This window comes from Saccopteryx bilineata, chromosome 4, assembly GCF_036850765.1.
Source record: "Saccopteryx bilineata isolate mSacBil1 chromosome 4, mSacBil1_pri_phased_curated, whole genome shotgun sequence".
NCBI lineage: Eukaryota > Metazoa > Chordata > Mammalia > Chiroptera > Emballonuridae > Saccopteryx > Saccopteryx bilineata.
The window spans coordinates 295187320-295199546 of record NC_089493.1 but is presented as its reverse complement, the minus strand read 5'-3'; the positions used below and the strand labels follow the sequence as shown (position 1 = coordinate 295199546).

The 12227-nt window shown below is 59.5% G+C and overlaps 1 protein-coding gene across 1 annotated transcript in view; it reads left to right on the top strand.

Annotated features, from left to right (window-relative positions):
- CACNG3 (calcium voltage-gated channel auxiliary subunit gamma 3) overlaps positions 1-11868 on the top strand; it is a 93941-nt gene extending 82073 nt beyond the window's left edge. Inside the window, exons 2-4 of the mRNA XM_066275845.1 lie at positions 59-142; positions 5653-5793; positions 10864-11868. Coding sequence (XP_066131942.1) covers positions 59-142; positions 5653-5793; positions 10864-11375 — 737 coding nt within the window. The 3' untranslated portion in view covers positions 11376-11868. The remainder of the gene's footprint in view (positions 1-58; positions 143-5652; positions 5794-10863) is intronic.
- Positions 11869-12227: the final 359 nt, after the last annotated feature.

Sequence of the window (12227 nt, the reverse complement as noted above, 5' to 3'; positions counted from 1 at the left end):
TTGGGCCCCCGGAGACCCCATTTTCTCCCCCGCTGAGGACTGCATTTGGTTTCCACAGGGGCTTTCCGAGGGGTGTGCAAGAAAATCGATCACTTCCCAGAAGATGCTGACTACGAGCAGGACACGGCCGAGTATCTTCTCCGTAAGTTCCCCTTCTCGGGTCCTCCCGGGTGTGTGTGGGGGGGGCGTGGGGGCAAGAGCCCTGGGGGTGGTCACCCCGCTGCGTCTGAGTGGGAGGCTGCTCGTCCCCACCCCTGGAAACGGACACTCGCGAAAGAGCCGTGAGGGGACGCACCCAGCGGTGCTGATAACTGAGCTGCTCACCTCCAGGAACTAGAAATAGGAGAAGAAGTCGGTGTCTGTCTGTCTGCCTGCGTGCGTGCGTCAAAACTAAAAGGTTCTTCGTCTGTCTGCTGGGAGGGAATTTACGGGCATTTTCCTTCGTGGGAATGCAAGTTCTCACCCTCCTGTTTGAGGTGCTAATGGAAAAGTGCTGGAACGGCTGGGGTGCTAATGGGAGAGGTTCTGAGGGGTGTGATCTGAGCAGGGCACACACACAAAGCTACGCTTTATCGCTCCATGACTTCCTAACCCTTCCAACCCTACTGGGGCAGGGCCTGGGCCAGTGTCCAAACAGGATGGGCGCAAGGCCATCACCCGAAAACAACAAGGGACAGTCGCAAAGACAGCACGTGGGAGGCCACAGAGTGTGGCGGCTTCGAGCAAGGTCTCCGGGTCCTGGTCAGCACGGCCTCTCCTCCCCACGGACTCCCTGCCCACCCGGCTGGACCTGGGGCCACACGGCTTCCGCCCTCCCTCTCTTCGCTTTCCTTGTCTGGTCGGAAACGAGACCATCGTGGCACCCATCGGACAGGGGATGGGGAACAGGGACAGGGTCGCGAAAGCTAAGCACACGTTTAGCCCCGGGCCCTGCCCGTCACCACGAAGCCATGCTGTGAGCTCTCTTTCTGTTGCATGAGAGGAGCCACAGCTGATGTGGAGAGGAGCCACATCCAGCTGCAGATACAGGCCTGGCACGAACCCAGGCGCAGGAGGACTTGGGGTTTACTGTGAGTCCAATGTAACGTCTTTGACGGCCGTGTGGATCCAGTTCCTTTGGAAGGAGAACTCTGAGGCATTGACTGTACAGGGTGGGGCACAGCAGGTGCACAGTTGTCCACAGGGAAGTCAGTACAATAGTTAGTATTTGTGAATAGAAGAATAAACTGTTTTGCACACTCATGGCTGTAAACCTACCTCTGCCCCACCCTGTCTTAGGAGGGAGTGTGACATGTAGTCTTTTTTTTTAAAGGGCTGTCAAAATATAAACTTTGAGAAATGGTCCTATTCAGATTTGTGGGTGTAACTCATCACTCAAGAAGAGTGCGTTTGCCCTGGATGGTTGGCTCAGCAGTAGAGCATCGGCCTGGCGTGTGGAAGTAATGGGTTCAATTCCTGGCCAGGGCACACAGGAGAAGCGCCCATCTGCTTCTCCACCCCTCCCCCTCTCTTTTCTCTCTGTCTCTCTCTTCCCCTCCCGCAGCCAAGGCTCCACTGGAGCAAAGTTGGCCCAGGCGCTGAGGATGGCTCTGTGGCCTCCACCTCAGGCACTAGAATGGCTCCGCTTACAACAGAGCGACGCCCCAGATGGACAGAGCATCGCCCCCTGGTGGGCATGCCGGGTGGATCCCGGTCGGGCGCATGCGGGAGTCTGTCTCTCTGCCTCCCTGCTTCTCACTTCAGAAAAATACCAAAAAAAAAAAAAAAAAAAAGAGTACTTTTTACAATCAACATCGTTTTTAGCTCTATTCATCTTGCCAGTCTGCAGATGGGCTGTGGGTATGCACCAGCCTTTAATCACGTAACAATGTACGTGGTGGTAGGGGGATCAATTGGAAAGAAACGGTCATATTTAAGCTAATTTTTACAGCGTAAACATGTCATTTATCTCTTTTCAGCCCTTATCCATTTACTGGGGTTTACCCAAACACCCACTAGGATGCATTTCTGCCCGCAGCCTAAGAAGGTTCGGTGTAGGGAAGAAAGGCCACTGTTAGAGATGCGTCTTGACCAAAGTTCGGGGGTGACAGAGATTACTGGAACCCCTCAAATGAGAAGGACTTTTTTTTTTTTGTATTTTTCTGAAACTGGAAACGGGGAGAGACAGTCAGACAGACTCCCTCATGCGCCCGACCGGGATCCACCCGGCACGCCCACCAGGGGCGACACTCTGCCCACCAGGGGGCAATGCTCTGCCCCTCCGGGGCGTCGCTCTGCCACGACCAGAGCCACTCTAGCGCCTGGGGCAGAGGCCAAGGAGCCATCCCCAGCGCCCGGGCCATCTTTGCTCCAATGGAGCCTTGGCTGCGGGAGGGGAAGAGAGAGACAGAGAGGAAGGAGAGCAAGGGTGGAGAAGTGAATGGGAGCTTCTGCTATGTGCCCTGGCCGGGAATCGAACCCGGGTCCCCCGCATGCCAGGCTGACGCTCTACCGCTGAGCCAACCGGCCAGGGCTGAGAAGGACTTTAAATTCATACCCCGTGGAGGGTTTTCCAGAACACTCATCAGTTGTTTTTCTTCTCTACTTGATGAAACTTGGTGATGTGTGCTCTGTTGGAGACCACATGGAACGGCGACTTCCCTTTCACAGCCTGAAAAACTGATTTTAAGTCCTTTGGAGCGGGCTGTTGCTTTTCCTGATAAAATGTTATCTCTCCCCTCTGTAAAGCTGGGGGGGGGTCCACCCCACAGTCCACCGAGGCTGCGCCATTCGCCACAGGGCTAGGGTTCAGAAGGGACCTCAAACCAGCACACAGATTTCCTGCTGGGGAAACTGCCCACCCAACTCCACAGGGCCAGGGGCATGCCTCTGCCGGGGTCTCTGGCCTCCCGGGTCCACGATGCCGGTTCCTGATGTGACCACTCTGCAGTGGAGGGGGATTCTGCACGCTGATTGCTCTGCTGTCCCCTCCCTCCTTCTCCTGCGCTGTCAGGAGGGACATATAAGCCATCAGCAGAAGGTGTACTCTCTCACGGGTCCTGGGGACCAGGGCTGCCCCATAACAGAACACAGGGCGTGGCCAGCCCTGCCCAGACGCCGCCGAGGGTGCAGTTACACCGCAGGAACCCCGGCTGAGGGTGCAGTTACACCGCAGGAACCCCGGCTGAGGGTGCAGTTACACCGCAGTAAGCCCCCCGGCCCGGTCTGAAGCTCCCATCTTTGGGAAAGAGAAACTGGCAAGGAAGACAATCCAACCTTTTGGTTCCAAAGCCAGCCCGTGTTCACTGTGCTAAAACAAATCCAGGGGTGGACACCAGCTGACTGGAAGAAACGGCCGCAGCGGCCATCCGGTGTGTGAGGCAGACGCGCGTCACCAGTGAGCATCTGCCCAGACGGCATCGGTGAAGTAGAGTGGAGGTGGCCACCAGCCAGTCACCAAACGGTTACCGCAACCCCTTGAAGAACAGCTACTCCTTGCTGCACATTTCCAATGTACAGACCCACCCAGAACGGGGCAGATGCCGGTGTGCCCTGGGAAAGAGTCCACACACATGTGGACAGCTAGCGCGTGGTCTGACGGGGTCCCCGGGGAAAGAGTCCACACGCATGTGGACAGCTAGCATGTGGTCTGATGGGAGTCCCCGGGGAAAGAGTCCACACGCATGTGGACAGCTAGCACGTGGTCTGATGGGAGTCCCCGGGGAAAGAGTCCACACGCATGTGGACAGCTAGCATGTGGTCTGATGGGAGTCCCCGGGGAAAGAGTCCACACGCATGTGGACAGCTAGCATGTGGTCTGATAGGAGTCCCCGGGGAAAGAGTCCACACGCATGTGGACAGCTAGCACGTGGTCTGATGGGAGTCCCCGGGGAAAGAGTCCACACGCATGTGGACAGCTAGCGCGTGGTCTGACGGAGTCCCCGGGGAAAGAGTCCACATGCATGTGGACAGCTAGCACGTGGTCTGACAGGGTCCCCAGGGAAAGAGTCCACATGCATGTGGACAGCTAGCACGTGGTCTGACGGAGTCCCCGGGGAAAGAGTCCACATGCATGTGGACAGCTAGCACGTGGTCTGACAGGGTCCCCAGGGAAAGAGTCCACATGCATGTGGACAGCTAGCACGTGGTCTGACGGGGTCCCCGGGGAAAGAGTCCACACGCATGTGGACAGCTAGCGCGTGGTCTGATGGGAGTCCCCGGGGAAAGAGTCCACATGCATGTGGACAGCTAGCACGTGGTCTGACAGGGTCCCCGGGGAAAGAGTCCACATGCATGTGGACAGCTAGCACGTGGTCTGACGGGGTCCCCGGGGAAAGAGTCCACACGCATGTGGACAGCTAGCACGTGGTCTGACGGGGTCCCCAGGGAAAGAGTCCACACGCATGTGGACAGCTAGCACGTGGTCTGACGGGGTCCCCAGGGAAAGAGTCCACATGCATGTGGACAGCTAGCACGTGGTCTGACGGGGTCCCCAGGGAAAGAGTCCACACGCATGTGGACAGCTAGCACGTGGTCTGACGGGGTCCCCAGGGAAAGAGTCCACACGCATGTGGACAGCTAGCACGTGGTCTGATGGGAGTCCCCAGGGAAAGAGTCCACACGCATGTGGACAGCTAGCACGTGGTCTGATGGGAGTCCCCGGGGAAAGAGTCCACACGCATGTGGACAGCTAGCACGTGGTCTGATGGGAGTCCCCAGGGAAAGAGTCCACACGCATGTGGACAGCTAGCACGTGGTCTGACGGGGTCCCCGGGGAAAGAGTCCACACGCATGTGGACAGCTAGCACGTGGTCTGACGGGGTCCCCGGGGAAAGAGTCCACACGCATGTGGACAGCTAGCACGTGGTCTGACGGGGTCCCCAGGGAAAGAGTCCACACGCATGTGGACAGCTAGCGCGTGGTCTGATGGAGTCCCCGGGGAAAGAGTCCACACGCATGTGGACAGCTAGCGCATGGTCTGACGGGGTCCCCGGGGAAAGAGTCCGCACGCATGTGGACAGCTAGCACGTGGTCTGATGGAGTCCCCGGGGCAGGCTTGGTGACAGATCTGCAGGGCCCAGTGCTGAATGAAAGTCCTGAGCTCCTGGTTCAAAAGGGGGGCACAGCAAAACTTCTCTTTTCTCTCCAGCTCTCTCGCAACCTGGCCAGGTGTCTTATGTTTGCTATTTGATATCACACCCCCTGCTGCACGGGGACCCTCACAGGGGACCCGGGCTTGCCCCCAGCCCTGATTCTCTCTGTGTCCGCGCCCAGCCCCCACTAAGAGTGAAGGGTGGCAGTGCACACCGGCTGGGCAGGGACGCGGGCGACGGAGGACGCATCCCAAGAGAAAGGGGAGGTGGGGGTGGGGGACGCCCGTGAGTCGAGGTTCTCAGACCCCAGTGTGGCCGCGCTGGCCCGTCAGACGTCCTTCTAAAGCACAAATTTAAAGCTAACATGATTAAGAATTTCAGGAGGCTGGCTGCAGAGGAGCCCACGCCCAGGGCCCCGGGGCGACGGCGCTGGTTGGGAGCCCGTGTTAGACGGAGGCTCCGTCCCTGCCCACAGGCTGGTTTCCCCTCAGGCGTCCCCATGCCTGCGGCCGGCAGGTCCGGAGACAGGCCGGGTCAGGCCGGCCGGGCACCAGGCGAACCCTCTCTCTTTCTCCTGCAGGGGCTGTGAGGGCCTCCAGCGTCTTCCCCATCCTCAGCGTCACGCTGCTCTTCTTCGGCGGGCTCTGCGTGGCGGCCAGCGAGTTCCACCGCAGCCGGCACAACGTCATCCTCAGCGCGGGCATCTTCTTCGTCTCTGCAGGTGAGCGCCGGGTCCCTGCCCCCCGCCCCGGGATCTGCACAGTCGCCAACCCCAGCCAGGGCCACGGGGAGGAGGCGGTGCCGGTCAGGGTTCCCTCCGAAGAAAGAACAAGGAAACGTTCTCGACTTGTTACGTTGAGACAAGGCCCAGGGGCTTTCAGCAGAACCCGAGGTGCCCGCAGACGCTCCAGCTGAGGAGGCGTGAGGGAAAGATAGGAACAGCAGTGTGGTGAGGCTGCTCAGAGAGAACACAATAGATGAATGAGAGCATGCGTCCACGCTTGCACACAGGGGCAAGGGGCGTGAGCTGTGTGTGTTATGCGCGGCCGGAGAACCTGGGTCCGTATGTTTGAAAGGGGTCCAGCCTTCTGTTCACCAGGGCCTCTTCATACACTGTCTCTGGCCCTTCAAGGTACGTGTTTGCCGGTTAACTGCTGTTCACAGCTCTTCAAGTGCTCGAACCTTCCTGTGGTTCAGAGAGTCTCCAGGAATGAGATAAACACCAGCAGCACCAGGTGCTGTCAGGGGAGATGGGCCGGTCCCTGGCAGCCCTGACAAAGGTGGCCCAGGGTGGTCAGGAGGATGAGGCTGCGGTAAGGAAGGGTCCCGCTCAGCCTTCTCTCTTCCCCTCGTATTCATCACTCCTCCACTGCCCGCATCTTCCTCTCTCTCCCCCAGGATTCCCTTTCCGCTCCTCATCCCTTCCACCCCACCCTCCGGTAGCAGCCATCAGGACGAAATGCTTTAGGAAGAGCAGAGAACAAGGCAGGGGTCGGGGACAAGGGGACTTGCATCTTCGGGGATGACCTTCAAGCTTCGCCCAATGATGGCAGAATATTTATCGGGATGGGAACACGGGGGGGGGGGGGGAGAGGATAAAACGGGGGGTGGGTCAGGGCAGCTCACCCTCCTGGATGTGAACTCGGGCTTCCCCCTGTGGGGCCTCAGGAACATGACCAACTTCCTGCATCTGGGTTTCCTCAGCTGGACAGTGGGGGATAGTAACACTCCCCACTTCGTGGGGCCGCTGCAGGCAGGCGGAATGAAGCACACACAGTGTCGCTTTCTAGTTCTGGAAGGGCAGCAGTGGTGCCGCCCCGGCCCCTCCGGGACCTCTCTCTCGTCCTCCCCGCCAGTCCCTCTTCTGGGGGCTGAGGAAGTGACCCCCGCCTCCCGCCCGGGGTCTCCGGGAACCGGCTCCAGCCGCAGACCATGGTGGAGAAAAGCTGCCGCCTTGCCCTGGGGATGCGGTCACCCCAAAAGTGACCGTGGCCCCACTCCGGCTATGCTCTGTGTGGACAGATGGTCACAACTGACCAGCTCAGGGGACTTGTGCTGCTTGGAGGTGCGTGAGCCCCTGGTGGCCCAACCAGGCCTGCTGACCAGTCAGCTCCTCCGACTGACCCGAAGGGGGGCTGGCTGTGCTGACACGGGTGGGATTCCTAGACAGGGGAAGATCATTATTTTGTCCCCTGGGGGCATTGTTAGGGAAGAGTGTGTCACCAGCAACTTTCTTCTCACAAGAGGGACTGCGAGAGATGTCAGGCTGATTAGATACTCCCAGGGGGGAGCTGGGGAACAGGAGGGACGGGTGGTGGAAGCCCTCAGGAGGGGCCAGGAGCTTGGGGACAAATCCTAGCCCCCCCTCTGCTCCCCCACTGATCCTATGGGAGCCAAAGAGCCTCAGTCTTTCCACCTATGAAATGAGCGTTTTGGAAGATTCAGCACTCTCCGATGCTCTTTCTGGCTCAGCTAGTCTAAGGATCTGTGACCTCAGACCAGCACTCAACACCCCTCTCCCGAGCACCTACTCTGCGCCAGGCACTAAGTGACATACCGCAGGGCACGGGCTCAGAGGCTGGCTGCCTGCGGCCAACCTTGGCCCGATGACGTCCCAGCTGTGCAACCTCGAGCAAGTCTCTTGACCTTGCTGAGCCTCAGTTTCCCCATCTGAGAAATGGGAGTAACAGTGGCTCTCTCCGTCTGAGGGCTGTTAAAAGAGGATGAAAGGTGCTGGTTTCAAGTGCTCAGAGCTGCCCGGCCCACAGCCATCGCTCGATGCACCGCAGCTGCTACTTGATACATTGTCCCACTGGATTCTCCTGCCCCCTCGCATCACTCACGGGCCCCGCCCACGTGCCCTGCGCTCTTTGCTGCGGGTCAGGCTCTGGGCTAGGTGGATGGGGCTGTAGCCAGGAACACAACGGAACTAGCTCCCGCCCCTCCGGGGGTTGACCGGCTGGTAGCAGGGAGGAAGCCACGTCTCCCTGACCGTGTGTTCTCCTGAAGCCTGGTTGGCGAGCTCTAGACACACCCTTGGCTAAGGGGCCGTCCTGGGTTCGAATCCCACCTCCTCCGCTTCCTAGCTGCGTGAACGGAGGACGTTCCTACCTCCTCTGTGCCTTCGTTTGTGTCCTCATCTGGGAAAGAGTGGTGATTAGTTTTTTAAAGAGGGTCTGTTGCGATGACGGCTCGAGATGGCGCACGCGAAGACTGGGCGCAGCGCCTAACGCACGGCGAGTGCCCTAGGACCCGGCGGCAGCTCACCTCGCCCCTGCCTCCTTGAACTTGTCTGATGTGGGAGCCTCTCTCTGCACTTTTCTCCACCCCCACTCTGGCAAGACTTCCATCTGGAGCTTCCCGAACCTGACCCAACATCTCCCTGCTGGCAGAGGGAGTCCTGGAAATCCGTGTGACTTCTGCTCTCTCCTCCTTAGTGTACCCACGTCCATGGTGACATAAGAGTACTGCATGTGCCCACCTGCAGGGGGAGACACCGCTCCGTATGGGGGGGGGCACTGCAGCCCAGCAGCCGCCGGTGCCAGCCCCGTGTGGGGACTCGCTCGGGGACCAGAACCTGCCGCCTGTCTGCTCAGTGCAGAGTGATGAGGGGGCGCTGGGTAGAAGCAGTGCCCGGCCCTGACCTCAAGGGGCAACTCCTAGATGGTGTGGGGCTGGAGATCACACTGCCCTTAGTATATGAACACCAGCCAGCCAGAGGGGTAGCCCAGGAGCAGAGGCCGGGGGCGGGGGGACCCCGCTAGGCCAGGCTTTAACCTTCTGGTTGCTGGGCCGTGGTAAAGCCTTGGGGATCCCCAGCAGGAGTGTGGGGGTGTTTCCGGAATGGAGGCGAGACTGAGGAGGCCACTGAAAATGATTATTTACCAACTGGTGCCGGGAACTGGAATGAGGGACAGCCTCCACTGAGCACGCTCCTGCAGGTGGTCGGACTCGGGAGAGGCGAGGAAAATGCCAGCAAATGTACCAAGCGCTCGGAGCCACTGTTGGTTTCAAGGCTCCGCGGAGGCCCTTGGGGCAAAGGACAAAGAGAGAGATTTCGCCTTGAGAGCAATAATGTGGGGAAGGGGTCGGACAGGAGCACCATCCGGACCCCAGGCTCTACCTGTTTCTTCTCGCCACTCCCTGGAGAAGCAGTTCTTCTCCCACGGCCCTCTCGGCTACTGCCTGTGCTATTCCTCTGACACTTGGGGACACGAAGCTGGCAGACCGTGCCTACCGGGGACAGCCTCGTGTTCCCCAATTCCTGAGGCTCCAACAACAGCTAACCTGCAGCAGCATCTCATCCCGTGCAGATAAAGACCCTGGGGGGGGTGCCTTCCCCGCGCCTCCTGAGCGCCCCCACGCTGCAGCCCCACCCCCGCATGGCCACTGGACAGCGACAGCCGGACTCCCGACCAGCACTCCCAACCCAATGTGCCCAAATCTCTCCTCTACACCTGTCCTCTCTGCCGCCCTGCTTTCAGCGCAAGATGCCACTCACGTCCCCCTAGTCCAGCCAAAGCCCCCGGAAGTCACCCCTAGTCCTGCCAAAGCCCCCAGAAGTCACCCCTAGTCCTGCCAAAGCCCCCGGAAGTCACCCCTAGTCCAGCCAAAGCCCCCGGAAGTCACCCCTAGTCCCGCCAAAGCCCCCGGAAGTCACCCCTAGTCCAGCCAAAGCCCCCGGAAGTCACCCCTAGTCCCGCCAAAGCCCCCTGAAGTCACCCCTAGTCCCGCCAAAGCCCCCGGAAGTCACCCCTAGCCCAGCCAAAGCCCCCGGAAGTCACCCCTAGCCCAGCCAAAGCCCCCGGAAGTCACCCCTAGCCCAGCCAAAGGCCCCGGAAGTCACCCCTAGTCCAGCCAAAGCCCCCGGAAGTCACCCCTAGCCCAGCCAAAGCCCCCGGAAGTCACCCCTAGCCCAGCCAAAGGCCCCGGAAGTCACCCCTAGTCCAGCCAAAGCCCCCGGAAGTCACCCCTAGCCCAGCCAAAGCCCCCGGAAGTCACCCCTAGCCCAGCCAAAGGCCCCGGAAGTCACCCCTAGCCCAGCCAAAGCCCCCGGAAGTCACCCCTAGCCCAGCCAAAGCTCCCGGAAGTCACCCCTAGTCCAGCCAAAGCCCCCGGAAGTCACCCCTAGTCCAGCCAAAGCCCCCGGAAGTCACCCCTAGTCCAGCCAAAGCCCCCGGAAGTCACTCTTCCTCACACACTCCACCCTCAACAGCGTTGCGTCTCAGGGCGGCTCACCCCTCTCCAACTTTCGGGGTTCCGCTCGAATGTCACCCTGCTCAAAGGGCAGCGGCTTACTCACCTCTCTCCCTTGGCTCCTGAACCCTCGTGTCCGTGTCTCCGGTAGACCCCTTCCTGCCTTCTCCTCCAATGGCATTGACACGTCCATCCCTCCTGCTAATGGCGAGGGACCTGCACCCCATTCATCGTACCGTCCTCGGGACTCCCTGCCGAAGGTGGTGTTTTAACGGAGCGGGTTGTGTCTCAGGGGAAAGGCAGGTGTTCTGAGTTCTGCTGCACTTGCTGTAGGAGTCGGGTGTCTTTTCTAGGTGGAGGCAACCCCCCCTGGGATGGAACTCTGGGGGTCCCAAGGGGCAGACCATGCGGAAGAGCTCAGCCGGCTTGGATTTCCAGCCACAAACCCGTCCTTCTCTCTCCCCGTCGACAGCCGCATGCGTTCTGTATAAATATTTCAAGACTTCCCGTCGACGGCGACCTCGGAGGTCATATATATATATATATATATATATATATATATGATGCATTTTTTTTCCTTTTCCCTTTCTCTCAGGGTTAAGCAACATCATCGGCATCATAGTGTATATATCGGCCAACGCGGGGGACCCGGGGCAGCGGGACTCCAAGAAGAGCTACTCGTACGGCTGGTCCTTCTACTTCGGAGCCTTCTCCTTCATCATCGCGGAGATCGTGGGGGTGGTGGCCGTGCACATCTACATCGAGAAACATCAGCAGCTCCGGGCCAAGTCCCACTCGGAGCTCCTGAAGAAATCGACTTTCGCCCGCCTGCCGCCCTACCGGTACCGGTTCCGGCGGCGGTCCAGTTCGCGGTCCACCGAGCCCAGGTCCCGGGACCTGTCGCCCATCGGCAAAGGCTTCCACACCATCCCTTCCACCGACATCTCCATGTTCACCCTCTCGCGGGACCCCTCCAAGATCACCATGGGGACCCTCCTCAACTCGGACCGGGACCATGGTTTTCTACAATTCCACAATTCCACGCCCAAAGAGTTTAAGGAGTCGCTGCATAACGACCTGGCCAACCGGCGTACCACGCCCGTCTGAACCGCCCTCCGCCCCTCGCGGCCCCCGGGGAGGGCGCAGGCGTCTCTGAGGCTGCATGGCATGGTCCTCGTGATGGTTATTATTATTTTTTACAAAGAATGAAACCAAATGGACTCAAGCCCCGCCCCCCGCCCACGCTCCGCCCTCACCCTCCGGGTCCCCGCCCTCTCTGTGCCGCCCTGACCTCTGAGCCCGCCCCCTGACGCCTTTCCTCGTTCCTCTCCGTGTGTTCGCGCCACGTGTTTCTCCTTTCTTCTTTACCGTTAGGACCCCCGTTCTTCCCTCCGTGGAAGAGGACTTCGCTCCAAGTCACAGGCGGTGGCTTGCGAGGGAGGGGGGGTCCCCAGGTCCCCAGACACTTGTCCTTGTTGTCCACTCACAAATCCTCAGGTCCTGAGGAGGCATTCACCTTTTCGTGTTAAATACATTTAAAACAAAGGAAAGAACATGACCAGAAATCAAAGCTGTCTGAGCCCCGGAGCAGCTTAATGTAATAAGCACTCATGTGATTAAAGGTTTTGCCTTGTAACCAACCGGGCTGAGCTGTTCTGTTGCTTTACGGGTACTTCCCGCACAAACTCTCCGCCCTGCGGCTGAACCGGAAGCCGGACCTTTGCTCATCCACACTGGGGCCAACAGGAAGGGTCCCCCTTCCCCTCTGGAGGCCAGCGAGGTGATCCCCACCAATATCAGAGTTGGCGTGTCCCTCGCCTGAACTCCCAGGCCAGCTGGCGGTCAGCATGTGTTCCCAATCAACCGGGCTGCTGCACCCAGTAGCTCTAGGACCTTGGGCAACTCCGCCAACCTTCCAGCCTCAGCTTCTTCCTCTTTAACAGGAAACACGGTATGGAG